Genomic DNA, 17,342 nt, shown 5'->3' on the forward strand with positions numbered 1-17,342 from the left:
TGGCTTCTCAGCCATGAACACCCTGGACAATGGAGGGAGTCCAGTGTGCCCTTCCTACCACATGCCTGGTGTTCTGCTTCCCCAGAGCTCAGTATTCCCATCTGTAAATTGGGAGGACATGCCTATGACTCGTGGTGCCAGCCTGTGACAGGGAAGCTCGCTCCCATGTGCTGCCCCTGCCTCTGCACCTTTGCCCGGGTGCCTGTTCTCCCGCCCCACCCCTGCCAGGGGCGTCCCGACGCAGCGCAAGCCTCGGCCCTCGTGGGGCCTCTTCTGCAAGGACTGCCGATGTCCTGCCCCTTCTTCTGCAGTCTCCCTCCCTCCCGGTATGTCAAGTGCCACCTGCCTCTCTTGGAGTTGGCAGGGTCCCGTGGCCCTACCCTGATGACCTGCGCCTCAAGCAGGGCAGGGTCCGTCTGAGTTCTGGGTGTCCCATCCCCGAACAGGGCCTCCTGGGCAGCGCCCGTGCCTGTTTGCTGAGGTGACCCTCACCTGGGCCAGCTGTCCTCCCTTCTCTGTCTTGATGCGGGAACGCCGCTCTGATGTGATAAGGGAGGAACTCGGGCAGAACACACTCTCCTTGGAGAACGTCCACACAGCAGACTCCCTAGGCTCTGTAAAGCCTAAGGAAGAAGAGCAGGTGTGGCGCATTTGCGGGAGAGGGGCCAAGAACAGGGGCTCTGGGACTGTGGGCCTCTGTTACCCGGAGAACGGGCCTCCGGATGCCTAGGCTGTAGGTCTGCCGTGCAGAATAAGTGAGATGAAATGCCCGGGACAGTCTCGGCCCACGGTCAGCATCCATACGGTAACTAACAACTGGCCCTGTGTTGCAGGGAACAGGGCGGGTGGCGCTTGGGCTTCTCACAAGCTCTCCTCACCTATGATAACTGTACCTACCTCCAGGCGGTCAGGAGGGTCACACAGGCAGTGTTCCAAAAACCTTTTGTGTGGACAGTCAGGGGTACGATAACTACTAATAACTATTAATATTAAATAATTAATAAATATTAAATATTAATATTGAATAATAAATATTGTCTCATCCTGTGATGACTTCTAAATACCCCATGAGACAAGTCATGTGACATGACATCCACTTTTCAAATCAGAAAACGACACTCAGTAGTGAGAAGCTGCAATCAGTGCCAAACTCAGGTTTTTCTACGACTATTAAATAGCCACCCCACCACAGCCAGTATCTACGGAGTCCTTAAGGTGAGCCAGGCACTCTCCACGGATGATCTCACTTAATCCTCCCACTCCCGATGCTAGGGGATAGGTAGAGACTTTGAGTCTTCTCTGCTGTAGATGAGAAAACAGAGATTCAGAGGGGTTAAGTAACTTGCCCAGTGTCACACAGCAAGTAAGTGGTTGAATGGACTCGAACCTGGGTCTTTCAGACACCGGGGTCTACATTTTTATTCTACTTCCAAATATAACCTATGTATACACTCTAATTATGTACATCTTTTCTCAGTTCCTGAACCACGACAAAGACCGTCCGTGGTGCTGAGAAGAATTTCCCTCCCTAGAATTATTCAGTCTTTTTTTTAAGCACAGCATCACATATAAGTAATTTCACTTTTTTTTCTCCTCCAAGTGACTCATTTGAACACTTCAGAAACTGCGCCTTCCAGAGACACAGAATGATGTCTGTTTTCTCCTTACCAGAAAACCTTAAATATTTCCATCTCTGGGGCCATGTGAATAATTTTGAAATGAATGAATACTCCCTTGGGGTAAATTCCTTTTGAAAGATAACCAGGTGGCAAATTATCAGGCCAACTCCAGCACTGAGACGAGAAAGGTGGCACTGACTTTCCGGAAGCATCCATTTGGCATTTCAAACTCCTGATTCAGGATTCAGACTACCAACTCGCCTGTAGGCCTCAAAAGGGCAACTGGGTTTTGTTGCTTCCACAAAGCAGAGTAAACAATGTGCCTGATTCACACTGATTCACATGGGAATAAGTCATTGCTCCCTGCGAATCTTCCCCAGCAATCACTTTCTACATTTCTGACAAAATGAAATCAGGGGCCTAGGTGGCTCAGTAGGTTAAGCGTCTGCCTTCAGCTCAGGTTGTGATCTTGGGGTCCTAAGATTGAGGCCCACATCGGGTTCCTTGCTCAACAGGTAGTCTGCTTCTCCCTTTAGCTCTGCCCCTCAACCCTCTCTCTCTCTCATATAAATGAAGTCTTTAAAAAAAAAAAAGAAAAGAAAATATTATATTTCCAATTTTAACTATATCTGCACTGTAGTTTAAAGGAAATTCTACATAAGAAATAACTGCGGTGAACCTGGCCCCCTTTCTCCTCGCAATCTGCCTGCTTGAATCAGAACATATGGGGGTAGGGCCCGGCCATCTGCGTTTCCACAAGCCTTCTGGGGACACCACTGTCCACTGGAGTTTGAGAACCCTGCTTCCTCTCATTCTATCCCACAACCACAATATAACCTTATTATTATTATCATGTCATTTTATAGATGAGCAAACTGAGGCCACGGAAGTTTGTGTTTTATTCTAGAAAGAAGCAAGTGACCAAATAAACTCATGTCAGATATTTCTATCCAAGATGGAAGGTTTGGGTGTGTTTACCTGTGAATGAAGGAGGAAGGGGAGAGGGAGAAGGAGGAAGGGAACTGCAAAGCCCTCTCAGGATACGGAGGGCGCCCGGCCCACCCTCCTACACCTGCCACCCCAGTGGTGAGTTCACGGTGGTCTGTCCTGGGAGCTGGGCCCCCTGAGCTCCTCAAGTATCAAAGCGCAACTCACTCCATTATTCTCACTTGCATATTTACTAAAGGCAAGAAAAGTTGACACATTTTTCAAACATTTCAAACAAAAATCTATTACTGTAACTGATGGCAACCAATTTTGAGAATAGGTCCAGCAAGGGACCTTGACTTAAACTGTCTCCTTGTATGGAAAATACACATATCTTTTCACCCCGAATTTCCTAAACACCCCTCATGGGACTGGGAAGAGTCCCCTCACGAACAGAATAGGGCCTAACTGCTGCCCACAAACCTTCCCTCAGAACTTCCTCTTCTCACACACCCCAGCTGAGTTAGAAAAAATAAAACCAACCAACCCCCTTTAACACTTTCCCTCAAATATTTGCAGATAATTAATTCACTGTTAATCAGTTGAGAATGGTTCTTTGATACTTTGTAAATAGAAACAGAGTGGCTCTGGCCTCAGCAAATGTATTTTTTCAGCGGCCGTGTCTAGAGCCAGGAGGCTGCTCCCCGGGGAGGGCCCCCTTGCAGCAGATGCCCGCCAAGATGCCCACATTCCGGATGGGCCCCTGGTCAGTCTCCCAGGCCTTCCACCTGCAGCGGTGCCTGCCAGTGGGACAGGGGAGCCCGCCCCAGTGCCTTGCCCCCCCTCTCCTGGTCACACCAGCCACTCAACTTGCATGGAAGGCAGAGGGGTTTCCAGTGAGTCACCGCGAGCAGCTGGTGACCGAGGGACGGCATAAGCACGAGCCCCGGTTTTCTCTGCACTATATTTAGAATGGCACAGAAAATCCCATCCTCTGGTGTTTCCACCTGTTCAGACGTCCCAGAAGCTCCTTCACTTCTGTCTGCCCACACCTCTCCCTCGCTGGGCCCTGTCCTGGGTCCAGTCTCCTGATGGCTCGCCAGTCTCCTGGTGGCCCTCCCTGCTTTCAACAGCCAGCCTGTCACTCCCTGTGTCAACTCTCTCATGATCCAAGTATCCAAAGGGACTCATCACAGACCCCTGAGTTTCACAGGCTAGGAGGTGGCTCCCCCATTTCCCGCCCCCTGGTACCTGCTGCTAAACTTCAGGGTCCAGTGAGTCCTTGGGCTAGGATGTCTCCCTGAACACGACATAAGCCTGTCAGATTGTGCATCACCTTTTGCCCATATGGTCTCCTCTGCCTGGAACTGCGGTTCTTAACCTTGGCTGCACATGAGAACCACCTGGGGTGATTTCAAAAGTCTCCATACCCCAGACACATCAAAGACCTAAGAAATCCAAGTCTCTCCGGAGAGAGGGCCCAGGCATCCGTATTTTTCAAGACTCCCCAAGGATTTCAATGGGCAGTCGAGGTCAGAGCCACTGCTCAATGATGGGTGCCTTTCTCCACACCTTTTCTTCTCTTGGCAGGCTCCTACTCATCCGACAAGACCCAGCCACCCTGCCAGTGCTCTGGGCGTCAGGAAAGCCCGTGTACCTCTGAGGCCCCACCCCCTCCTCGGCACACCTGAGTTACAGGCCTCCTCTGTTCCGGCCTCCATCCACATCACTTTCAAGCTTCACTGGACTGTTGTCCTAATCTTGGCCACCAGACTCCAAGTTCCAGTGGCCACTCTGCTGGGTGCTCTCCATGGGGATGAGACCCAACAGTGCCCTGCGGATGTGGATACTCTTATGTGGATGTTTAAAACATTTCTGGTCTGGTGGGTTTGGGATCACAAACCCCTTCTTCCATTCAGCCAACACTGATGATGCCTCCCCTCTGCTCAGTCCTGGGCCCCACACAGCAGACGAAAAGGTTGTGGGGGAGAGCAAGGGGCTGACACGATGACTCAGTAAGACAGTCTCCTCCAAAGGAAGGAGTTACCACTCAGGATACTGATTACTATAATGAAGCTGAGCACGTAATAGGGGCCGCTTAATTTTTCTGGGGAAGACAGGTCGCTCTACCATCAGCACGTCAGTTTCTGTGCCTGTGAATCTGTCCTTGCATGGCACTTGACCCAGGCCCACTGCACAACTGGGAACGTTATCCACTACTTACCGATGCTGCTAATAATGACCTTTGCATCAAAACCTTATGAAAGAACAGAGGATGGACGAGATAGACAGGAGGTGCTGTTATATCCAGAAAACACAGACAGTAGAAATGGTTGGGAAATGCCCCTTTCCGTGACAGATCTGGGGGTGTGGCGTGGCAGAGGGGCAGATGCCTACTGGCAACATCCTTTCTCCACTTCCTTCTTACTGACAGAAGCCTGTTTTGTTGGTAGCGGCAAATGCGCCAGGAACCAATGAGATTTCCCTGCCCTCCCTTGCAGCTAGGGGTGTGGCCATGAGACGCAGTGCCGGCCAAGAAGATGTAGTTGGAATATGCCAGGGAGCTTTCCCGGTATGAGCCCAGCCCCCTCCTCCGTGTTGCGCCCCACATCTCCCTCCTGCTGAGAACTTTGTGAGGCTACTCGGGTCTGGCTTCTGTTGCATGCAAACCGCCCCTCACTGGGATGAGTGCTTCGGTGCAATGAGAACGGGCTCCCTTGGCAACAGAGCTTCAGAATCCTCACCTCTAAAACAGGGTCATAGTGTTCATCGTTAAGAGGGGGTAGAATGTACCAGAAGTGCCACTGAACCAATGGCAGGAAGCATAGTTCTCATTTCTGGCGAGCTGTTCACGCCCATGCAGTCATCCTGTAAAATCCTAAAAAGGCAGAGTTCAGTGAGCTAACTGAGCACCCTCTGTGCTTGCCAGCCTATCGGGCACGCTGGGAAACACAGCCAGACTGCTACAACCACAGCATCTCAAGATCACTGCCTAAACAATGAAATATTAACGTAGCTGGACAACGAGATTGAAACTGAAATCAAGTTAGCGGCTGATTTATAGAAACCCGCATTTCTATAAATTGTGTTGTAGAAACCAGCAGCGGTAGCTCTGTTCACTTTGTAAACATCTGCACATCTCTCTTCGCACCAGCCTTTCCGGGCCTTTCCGGGCCAGACAGAGGACCAGGCTCGGGGCAGCGACAGGGGCCCCAGAATGCAGCACCCCTGGCTCCCGGCCTTGCCTTAGCTGCTCCTGCTCAGAGCCTTGGAGCCCCCCATGTGGATACCCAGCACAGCAGGCAGTCTGCATGGTGGCTGGAGGGGGCCTGGGAGAGGGCAGAGTGCAGGGGGAGACATTACTGTGCTCTGCTGGGCCCTCTCTGTGCATTATGTCACAGCAATCCTGGCTGTGTGACAGCCCTGCCTTGCCCATTTGGTGGATGAGAAAACAGAGGCTGGAATGGTTCGGTACAGTGTCTGGGATCTCAGGTCTGGAGTCGCAGCCCAGTGGGCGCTTGGACCCAGGTGTGTTTGCACCTGAGCCCACTTGCTGTCTGGCATGAAGGTTCTAGCAGCACACCTCTGACAGTGCCCAGGAGTGCAGGAAGAAAATGTGCCTGAATACACGGGGGCGGGGGTGGGGGGGGTTGAGGCCACGCTGGCCCTGGAGAGGCCACAGGCTGTAGAACAGTCTTTCTCAGCTCTACATTTTTAATAATCCTTTGCGTACCTCCAACTGGCCAAGTAAATACCCAGCATTCTCCCCCTCTATTTAAATTGAAAATCTATGTAGGAAAGAATGAAGACTGCATATGTCTCTGTATGTATTCATGCCTGGTATGGATACCAAATCATCCATATCTTGTCATCAAGAACCTGCAGTTCTGGGTTCGAATCCCTCCTTCTTCACATGTCTCAGCAAGAAGGAATAAAGCACAGATCACTAACCACCAGGATCCCCTTCTCCAGCCGGCACAAGACCCCGCAATGATGGCCCACTCACGCGGCTTCTCCTATTAAGTAAGCCACCGTCACTTTCATCTGTAGACGACCACCAAAGTCACACACACATTGAACCGGATTCATTTCTTGGGTAAAACACCTCCCTCTGGCACTAGTTCCAATGAGTCGCGGGAAGAAGCCAATAAATCAAGGAACTTAGAACAGGTGAACATCAACAACCGCTTCTGAACTATCTTTAGAACGTCACAGAAAGCTATGCCTCCATCCTAGATGTTATTTTGGAAACATCAAAAGGTGGGCTGTTTCTTTTCTCCTTTTCCTCCAACAAAGAAGTCTTATTTATTATTTTTTAAAGATTTTATTTATTTATTTGAGAGAGAGAGAGCATGAGAGGGGGGAAGGTCAGAGAGAGAAGCAGGGAGCCTGATGGTGGGACTCAATCCTGGGACTCCAGGATCATGACCTGAGCCGAAGGCAGTCGCCTAACCAACTGAGCTATCCAGGCGCCCAACAAGGAAGTCTTTTAAACTCGTTTTTCAAAGTCCTGCAGTCAGACAAAATAAATAGGGCACAACAGTTGTGGCCCACAGGTGTGGCCAAGGGGCGCTCATAAGAAGGTAACAGACTCCAAGACTCATACCTCCTTGAGATTCTGGGTAAAGGTGTTCGGTGTTTGCAAAGTATGATTATCCTTTTCTTCCAGCATGTCCCTAGGTTGTTCAGTTTGAAGAGGGAGGGGATGATTGCAACAAACATCAACAGAAACAAAGACAACAGGAAGAGAAGCATTTCCGTCTTGGGCCTTTACATGCTTCGCAAAGTGCCAAACTCATAATGACACAGTCCCCATAGTGAAAATCGGGATAGTCCTCTAATATTACATCTCAAACAGCCTCACAAATATTACAAGAACCATTTGCAAAGCACTAAAGAACATTACAACCATAATAAGAAAGAATTTAGTCAATATTCCCAGTTATGAAGATGTTTGCACATATCTGGCTTAAAAAGGGCTCTTGGTAAATCCACATTTCCACTTCTTTATATACAAAATGCCCCAGCCCAGCAAGCTTCTCTTCCCCTGCTCCTCACGTTCTCTCCCTTTCAGGGACTCCCAGGCCCTGTCACTGGTCCCCTCTCCCTCTTTTCAGCAATGCCACTTAATTATCTATTTTCAAATCACATAAAATAGCAGCCACATTGCTGGATCTGAGCCAAGACAATAGATTTCTACATGGAAGCTGTGGAGAAATCACCACATTCAGTCACAGGGAACACTTCATTCTTAAAGACTGTTAGGCAAGGGAAGATCTAAATTGGGAGCCTTCCGAACCATGAAGAATGTCACAAAAATGATGAAGGGATGACATACGGGCTTAGGCAATAAACATTGCATTTTGACAGTTATTGTGGATTTCGTTAAAGGACAAAGAATCGGCCCGGGGACGTGTGTGTGTGTGTGTGTGTGTTGTTTGGGGTTTTCTTGTGACCGATATGGACTTTGAGATTTTTCCTATTCTCCTGGTTTGAAATGCTTTGTAAGTGTCTTGTGGTGAAAGGGGTTGAACTGTACTTGCACTGACGACTCCACATCCATCTGAAGTCCCTTGGGAGAAAACCGGGGCCCGTTTGGTGCAGAAAGCGGTTTATAAATGCAAGAGAGGATTCCTTGACCTGGGGCAAGTTCTTGTATAAACAGATTCTGGCTTTGGTTTTTTTTCAGTAGAGATTTCTAATCAGCCTACATTCAATCCCAGACTCAACAGAAACTGCTGGTCAGACATATTTTTTTGTTTACATAACTACATATTATTTTTTTTACTCAGAAACATCCCATGGAGAATGTCTTTTCCCAGTGTCACTGCAGGAATCACAGGAGAATAACAGAGGAGGAGGGATGAGGGAGGTGGGGTGATAGAAAGGGGGGTCCCCCAAACTGTCGGGCGCCGGCCAGCAGCGTGGGCCCTGTCGCCTGAGGGGTACTCACCATGGTCGTGGGCGAACACCAGCAGCCCCAGCCCCACCAGCATCTGAGCCAGCTCGTCATAGCGGCCACAGTGCTCCCCGGCTCCATGGGACACAAAGATGAGGGCCCTGCAGCGGGGGAGAGGGAGCCGGGTTAGGAAGGCGGCAGAGCACCAAGCACGGCCTGAGCAATACAGAGTTTTCAGGACACCAGCAACGAGTGGAAGACCAAATCGCGGTGAGCCAGCCCTCAGCCCCCCAGGACACGCCATGGTCGTGGCCATAGTGGTTGCCTCCGGGACAGGGAGTGGACCCTAGAGCTCTGGCCGAGGTAGCCAGGAGAAAGCGACTTCAGCTTCCCGCCAGGTGTGAACTGCAGAGGCTGTGGGCCTCGAGGGGCTCCAGCCTTGGGGCCAAAACAGAGGAGTCAACCCAACAGGAGAGACCATATCAGGAAGGGACAGCAAGTCCTAAAGGGGGTGCTGGAGCCCTGAATCCAGCCCGACCTGAAGCCCGCGCTCTCCCCCCGCCCCCCCCCCCCCGCCTTCGGTTGGGCTGTTTTCTGTCACTGGTGATGACAAGAATCCTAACTGACATCCAGCTCTTTCCATTTGTGTGTGTGTGTGGGGGGGGATGGTTTACTTCTCCGGGTTGCTGGGACTCGCCTCACCTGTGTACCTGGTATTCTCTCTCGTCCCCCTTTCTCCGGCTGGCAAACTCCTCCCCTTCCTTCAAGGCCCAGCCCAAAGGTTCCCTCCTCTGAGGAGGATTTTAGAGCCTCCAGCAGGCTCCGCTAAGTCTCTCCCCTCCTCGGGGCTTCTGTAATCCCTCTGTTGACGCAGGGGCGGCCGCGGTTTTCTGCCTACTGCCACCTCCAGTTACAACCTTCTCGAGGACAGGCAAAGACTTCGCCTTTGCCTTTTCTTTAGTAGCTAGCAGGGTTTTGAGCTCATGGTGGAGACTCTGAATGAAGGAAGGCTGTGAGGTTTTACAAGAAACAGCTATCTTTTGCACCTTGGATCTGTGCAGGAGAAGCCCCAGGATTCTAAAGCAGAGCTTGGCTGGGCACTCAGTCACCCCAGACAACCTCCAATGTGGCAGGGCGACTCTGGGACCCCAACAGTAGCACCACCATGTTATGGCTTGCCCCAGCTTCTGCACTAGCCAGAGTCAGCCTGCCCGTGGTGGGGGTTAATGAAAGAGCATTTAGATTCTCAAACAGACAGTTGTCAAGACTCCTAGTCTTGGCATAAGACCCACAGGATGCTAGATTCCCCTTCGGGCAAAGAGTGAATGCTGTGAGCAACACCCATCCAATTTCTGCCAATAATGAGAGGAGGGAGGAGGGGTGGAAGAGGGAGGAGGGAGAGGAGGGAGGAGGGGGAGAAGGGGAGCACCACAGCTGCCGTTTTCCTGAGTATTCACGACACATCACTTCGTCTGTTAATTCCATATACAAGATTTCTAACCCTATCGTCATCTTAGGCTTTGTTTTCTTTACAGCTGAGAATGAAAATCAGAGAAGTTAAGTTTATGGCCTAAGTCGCATAGCAAGTTGGTAACATATAGGTCTGAGCATGTCATTGCTGGCTTTAGGGCCTCCAGCGGGCCACCAGTGGGCTCAGAATATAAGACAACCTGACCCTTGCCTGCCTTGCCACTCCTTGTTGCCACCCCCCACCCCCGCCCCCAGCTTACCTCCCGCCATGCTCGGGCAGCACCTGATTCTTCCTGTCTCAGGGCCTTTGGCCTTGCCAACCCTCTCTCTCTGAGTGCTCTCCCCCGATCTCCCATGGCTGCTGGTCATGCCCTGGTCTCAGGACAGACATCACCTCAAAGAGGCCTCTCCTCCATCCCACCTAGGGTGGCCTCCTCCACTTGGGCCCTTCTGACCCGCACTGGCCCCTCACCACACAGCACACTTGAGCATCACCAGCACTGGTTTGTAACTGCTCACGACAGGATGCCATCGTCTTGCCATTCACTTGTTTGCTTGGTTCCTGGCTCTCTCCTCCTCTCGTCCACCTTACTCCTGGCAGAACCCTGGTGCCGTATCTCAGCCTGGTGGTACTCAACAGGGACGGGTAAATGTGTATGACGGGAGTGAACACCTCATTCAAAAGCCTGTGTTCTTTCTACCACTCCTCTCTGCCAGGCTGTGAAGGGGCAGAACTGTGCCAGTTTGTTTTGCCATGCTTACGCATTTTATTCTTTGAGCAGCGCACAAAATACCAGCATTAACCTCATTTGCCTTTGGTATCTGTTCTCTCTACCCTTTCCTGAAAAATATAAGAGACACGTTTCACACCCTCTTCGCTGCTTCCTGGAATGCCCAGCCACCTGCTCTATCTAGATCAGACATCAATCCGGGCAGATTCCACTTGCGCAAACCTGACACTTCTGGGGTCGGCTGATGGGTTTTTCCCTCAGCTACTGAGGATTATGCCAGAACCTCTAAATAGTCAACTCCCATCTGCAAAAGGGGCAGGGTTTCCAGAAAGGATGGCACAAGCACTTTAACATCTTTGGGAATGCGGCAGCTGCTGCATTAATCCAGCCCACAACTAATGTAGATGAACCAGCGCTCCAGCCGGGCCAGGCTGCAGTCAGCCTCCGGCTGCCGTCAGGGACTCGCCCGGCGGAGGGCCTGCAGGGTCTCACTCAGCGCCCAAAGGAGTGGCGCAAGGCCAGAATGCCCGGACTTGCTTGTTAATAGGATCTAGCCCCGAGACACGATGTGGAAAAATACTTGGCCTCTGACTCTACAGAAATTTCTTCCAATCCAGCGGTTCTCACCTTTGCCTACAACTTGCAATCTCCTGGAGAGCTTTCAGCAATGCTGAGGCTGGGTCCGACCCACCCCCAGAAGAACCTCTGGGTTTAATTGGTCAGGGGTGGGAAAAGCTCTCCAGGGGTTCTAATGCGCAGAGGAGGTGGAGAAGCTCCTGCTTCTCACAGCATGGGGCTTGGGCTACCGTACTGCTCAGATGCCACGTGGAACTCACCAGTGGCAAGAATGTAGCCATTTTGGCCTGGAGACTCACAGCCACTTTGGAGCCACTCATCTCCCCAGGGAACATGCTGGGTAAACCACAGTTTCTATCTGTAGGATGCAGATGCTTCCAGAGCTTGCTGCTGCCTTCCCTTTGGAAACAAAGCCGGCTGGCTTGGCTGCCCCCGTGGCAGGTAGCTGAGGCTTCTGTGGGCCTTCTCTGCATGGTGAGGCAGCAGTGTGGGCTCGGCCCTCTCCCCTACGCCCCCCTCCCCCGAGCCAGACCAGCCATCTCAGCAGACACATGGTCTTAAGCTGCCCTGGTGGTAAGTGCGGCTCTCCTTAGTTTGTGCCTTTGGTTCGTGCCCGGGCCCCAGTTCTGATAAATCAGTCTCTCCTCCCCCTCCCCACACATACTTGTTCCCTGGCCCAGAGTCTTTGTTTTGTAGAATCTGTCTGGCAAAGTGAACGTCAAATCACATTACTCCTCTGCCTTAAACCCTTCAGAGACTTCTCCCCACAAGAGAACAAAGCTATTGCCTCTGTGATAACATCCTCCCCTCCCCCCTCCCCTCTGCCTGTAGCCTCCTTTCCAATGCTCAGGTGCACTGTTAAACGTTCCCCAAGTGGGGTGCGGGGCAGGGGGAGGGTCCTGATTTGCAGTGTTTACCAATCTCCACAGTGTAAATGCTCTCTCACGGCCAGCTTCAGGCTAGCGTGCTGTCACTGAACACGGACCTGGAGGGCGTGCACGCCCCGGCAAGCCCCCGTGAGCCCATTCCCACCTGGGAGCCGCTGACTCTGCTGAGGCGTCTACCGGGGACCCCGCCCTCCAATCTGCACGTGGTGGTGGCTCTGTCACGTGGATCTCAGGCCCTCTGTGGGCACTGCAGTGGAAAGAGGCCCTTGAGCACGTGTCGCTGTCCCAAACTACTTCTCCACTACCACGTTTCCTTCCGCTTCCCCTAACTAGAATGTATTCCACGAAGGCAACACTGTCACCTACCGCTATATCCTCAGCCGGCAAAAATGCTGGCGCACAGTAGGAGCTTAGTAAGGATTTGTTGGCTGACTGGATGACCCCCCAGGGCTTGGATCCCTCCACCCACCCCACCCTGCAGCCCCCCGGGTTTGGCGTTCACACCCAGGGGCAGGCACATCGGGAAGTCAGGCTGGCATGGGTTTTCCATGGCTTGGTCCCACTCACTTGTCGGGACACCCCTGCTCCCACTCCCCGCACACCTGCTGTAGGTGTGACACCCACTGTTTGCTCCCCAGTCACCGGTGGCCCACCTCTAGGTCCCACCCCTCCCAGCACCAGGGGCACATCTGGCCACAACCCAAGCTGTGTGCATTTAGGCCCTGGCTCTCCTGGAGAAGGGGAACCCCCTGCCTGGGGCTGTCTGATGGAGCTCCCTCCTTCACCACTGGATGCTGACCTCCACTTGCAACTTCCCCTTTGGGGTTTCACAAGATGTTGTGATTCTTGTTTCGGCTCTGAAAACATACAGCACCAAGGAACCGAGATGTGGTTCAATAAGCACCCCAGTTGCTAGGAGGCTGGGAACAGAGCAGGCAGAAGCCAGGATGACTGGGTTTGATTGCGGGCGTCACCACACGTGGCCCTGGACAAGTCACTTGGTGGCTTGGAGCCTGCACTCACAGGACGGCAGCAACTGGGGACCTTGACTGAGGCCGCCCAGAGATACTGACTCAAGGCTTACCACATGTCAAAGGGGACAAACAGCACTGTCCCTGCCCTCACACAGCTCACAGACCGGCAGGACAGACAGGTGCTCAGTGGAGAAGACACCTGCAGGTGTGTAATTTGACAAGTGCCAGGGACAGAAAAGAGAAGGGACCGCAGGGATCCTTATTTGGACAGGAGGGAGCGGCCAGGAAGGGCTCTGAGAAGTGACGCAGCCAGAGCCTGGAGGGCCCCGGGGGCAAGGAACCGGGGAGGGGGGGGGTTCTCCTTATGGAGGATGGCTCAGCACAGGGCAGTGAACGGATCTGACCTTCTGAAGCTTCCAGGGCTGCTGTGGGGAGAACTGAGGGAGAGAGGGAGGATGGTGTTTGTCAAGGAACCTGCAGGCTGGGCTCTCAGCAGGTGCCAGGCACAGTGTGGTTCCCCCTCCTGCCGCCCTCCCCCCTCAACCCTGGCATTCTGCAACCTCGGCAGGGAACAGAAGCAGAACGCTAGCAGGGCCATTTACCGAGACCAGGCAATACCCACAGCAGCAGAAATTAGGTTGCAGAAGAGGCTGGTGAAGATCTTTCTCCTGGAACTCCTTTAATGGCTGCAGCCCATTGGGAGACAGTCATTCTGGGAGAAGGCAATGGCTGTCAGAGGGGGAGGCCCAGCCCCAGGAGCAGATGGCCTGCCTGGCATCCGGCCCTGGGAGGCGGGGCAACTCCCAGCAAAGCATATGCAGCCCTTGATATGAACATGCCGCAGAACTTCGCAGAATGCATGCCTGTGGTCTAGAGCCCTGGCTTTACACTCCAGCCCTCCCATAAACTGGTTTCCAGATCTCTGTGGGCCTCAGTTTCTCCACCTGTGAAATGGGGACACAGCCCCTCCTCACTGGGGTTCTGAGATGAAATGAGAGAATGTATGTGAAGTTGTGCGGCTCAAGGCTGAGGCCTCTGACTTTCCTGTCACATACTCTGCCTGCTCACTCCGCCCCCCCCCCCCCCCCCAGCATGTCAGGCGCATTCACGGACCCACACTGGGAAGGGACCGGGGAATTGGGCGGGAAACAAGCCCGCAGCCACCAACGCCTTGAAAGACAGGGACGGGTGCTGGAATGAAAAACATTCCCCTCTACTAAGGACGCCGCCATCTGTCACCTGCAGGACTATGGACTTGCCTGTGACCTCTTCCCCTCCGTGTGCATGTCTGTGGGGGGATCACAACACCTTCCTCACGAGGCTGTCAGGACGTTAAAATGAACCACCTCACGCACTTGGCGTGGTCTGGCACTGAGTAGAAAACATCAGCCTCTTTCTTGCCTGCCCTTTCCAAAGCCATGGCAAAGCTCCATCAAAGGAAGAGCTGAATGCCCAGCTGAAGAAATGTTCTGCTCATTTTTTAGGAAAAATTCAGGAAACCCAGGATTTGTGGGAGGAACCCCATGTGTCGGATGGACCCCGTGGACATTCCTACCAGCAGGCGGCAGCTCAAGTGGCATCTGACCCAGGGAGGGAAAGAACACTAGCCCCAGAGACCCTTAGAGTGTCCTCAAATGAAGGTGGCGCAGGGCATCCGCCTGCCTGTTCTGGGGGCAGTATGTGCCGTGAGTTCTCGCTTACTCCCAAGGCATCCCACTCAGGCAACTGGGTGGCTCACTTCATCATCCACATCCACCCAACTCCTTCCTGCCAAATTTTGTGACTTCAAAAAAAATTCACCCAGCACGTTTGTCATCGGGCCTGTGAGTGGGATTGTCAGGCTCAGTTGGACCCCTTTCCCATAACTAAAGCAGAAGCATGACGGGCTCTGCTGGAATCCAAATTTAACCGTTTGCCCTCCTCTTGCAGAGCACCAGGCTGACTTTGTTCCTCTCCGTCTCTGGCAGGGTTCCCGCGGCACAAAGAGTGTGCGGTGGGGACCGAAATAGAACAAAACCCGCGAAGGGGTCCACAGTTTCAGAGGGGGAACTAGAAATAGACTTCTCATTTGTAAAACAGATCAATAATGCCTATCTCCCGGGGTCTTTGTGAGGGTTGATTGAGAGAATTTATGGAAAAATAACCCGGCAGGATGCTTGGTGCCGAGTCAGGCATTACATAATAGCCGATGCTGACAGCTGATATTTACTTTGGCTTGATGTTTGTCTAAGTGTGTTATGCGCTAACTCGTTTCACCCTCACAACAACCCCCGTGAGGTGGGTCCAGCGATCTTCCCCATTTTTCCAATGAGAAAAGTGAGGCCCAGAGAGGCTAAACAGCTTGCCTGAGGTCACACAGCCCGTAGGTTCAGAACTCAGTAGAACCTGAACGCAGCCAGGCTGGCTCTCAGGTGCGCATTCGGGACCACGGCGTGACAGCCTGGCGAGAGGAAGATGCCAGGCAATCATGTCACGGTCCGTGCTGGGGTGGTCCCCAAAGCCCCTCGCCCTGACCAGGTTCTTCCTCTGACCTCCTGCCCCAGCCCACCCCTCTCCCACCCTGTACACCAACCAAAGAAGGACATCTGGTTCTTCAGCCCACCACCTCTGCCTCTGCCCATGATTTGGCTCAGGTTCGACTCCTGCCCTCTCCAAACTCTGAAGCCTTTCTGGGGTCTCCCAGGCTGAGCCAGCTGCTCCCTCCTGAAGCCCTAACAACACTCTGTTCCCATCTCTTTTATCCAGGACTCATCAACATCTAGTGTGAGTAGACCATGAGTTCTTTGAGGACAAGGGCTATGTTTTATTGATTCGTCCTGGTGTCCTGTCCCTAGCAGCTAGGATGGCCTCCGTTCTATAAATGCTGAATGATGAATGACAGAGTGAATGAATGAGGGAATGAAGTGGTTCAGGGGAGACAGAGACAAACGTGGGCTGGAACAGCCAGGGGAGCGTTCCTGGAGGCCCACAGGCCACTCCTGCAGGCCCTCCAACTACTTTGAAAGCCCCTGATTCCCCTCAGTAAATTCCCTTTCTCTTTGCCTGGCTACGGAGGTTTCTGTCATCTGCACTGGATCCAAAGACTTCAACCGAGAGCTTGGGACAGCTGTTGGCCCAAAGGGACAGGAGAAGGAGGACAGCGAGGAGGACCCGAGCGGGGCGTTGGAGGTGATGACCCATGAGAAGTGTGAGGGTGCCAATGCAGACTCATGAGACTCTGAGGAAGGGGGTGGCCCAGAGGAGGGCAGGAGGGAGCAAAGCTCAGCCGAGTGGGGACCGTGGGGACGGGAGCTAGACTGCAGGGGCCCCCAGATGCAGGAACAGAACCTGATTACACTCTCAGGGTCTTGGACGTGCCAAAGGTTTCTGGCTAGGTTGTGACAAGTCAGAGGGACACACGCCTATGGCTGGAAGGCAAACTCAAGATTCAGAAGCATAATGGGAATTAGACTACACATCTCTGAAACCCAACCCCATCTTAGTTCTTTTTATTTAAAAGGCAGATCTGCAATCCCCTTGTTTTTCAAGGAGAAAAAAAATTATAATAATTTTTAGAAGGCCACAGAGGAAGTTTCCTTAAGCCTTTTAACATGCCTTTTGAAATGTGCACAACCTTGAACCCAGAACAGCTTTGCAACCAGCATATTTACCTCAGATGCTGCTGTCAGCCCCCACATCTTACTTATTTATTTACTTATTATCATAAAGAATGCTATAAAACAAAAGAGCTTGTCTAGGCAGATAAGGCATTCAATACAGATCATGGAAAGAGGATAAACTGGCATCCTCTTCCCCCATCAGCAACAGCAGTGCTAACAGGTAAGTACGGGGAGGCAGCGTGGAGTGGCCTGGAGTCCTGGAGTCACTGTCTGGACCTGAATCCTGGCTCTGGCCCTCACTAGCCACAGGCCTCGGATGAGTGACTCTGCCTCCCTCTGTCTCTGTTTCCTCATCTGTAAAATGGGCACCAACAATAGCACCTACCTGCCAGGGTCCTGAGGATGAGGTCAGGAATCCCCGCAGTCCATGCAAGCTAGTGGTATTATATCACTGGGCATGATCGAAAAGTCACTTACTGTTATCTGTCGCTTTACACATTAGGGAACAAGCACACAAACGTTCAATCAGATGTCAATCTTCGAGGGAGGAAAATTCAATCAGAGGACCCTCTTTCATAACCAGTATGTTAAATTCCGATGATCTCACAGGAGAGGGAAATGGGGTGCTCTTTGTGTTTTAGAGAGGCGACGGGCTCTAAG

General features: G+C 52.3%; 1 protein-coding gene across 2 annotated transcripts in view; it reads right to left on the minus strand.

Moving 5' to 3' along the window:
• The window catches only part of MGLL (monoglyceride lipase), a 121,470-nt gene that overhangs the window by 71,373 nt on the left and 32,755 nt on the right, over nt 1-17,342 (minus strand). Inside the window, exon 3 of one of the 2 annotated variants that reach the window (XM_021695277.1) lies at nt 8,500-8,606. The exons of the other annotated variant lie outside the window; for it this stretch is intronic. Within the exon in view, the coding sequence (XP_021550952.1) occupies nt 8,500-8,606 (107 nt within the window). The remainder of the gene's footprint in view (nt 1-8,499; nt 8,607-17,342) is intronic. 2 annotated transcript variants of the gene reach the window in all.

The sequence above is a fragment of the Neomonachus schauinslandi genome, chromosome 1, assembly GCF_002201575.2.
Source record: "Neomonachus schauinslandi chromosome 1, ASM220157v2, whole genome shotgun sequence".
NCBI classification, from domain to species: domain Eukaryota; kingdom Metazoa; phylum Chordata; class Mammalia; order Carnivora; family Phocidae; genus Neomonachus; species Neomonachus schauinslandi.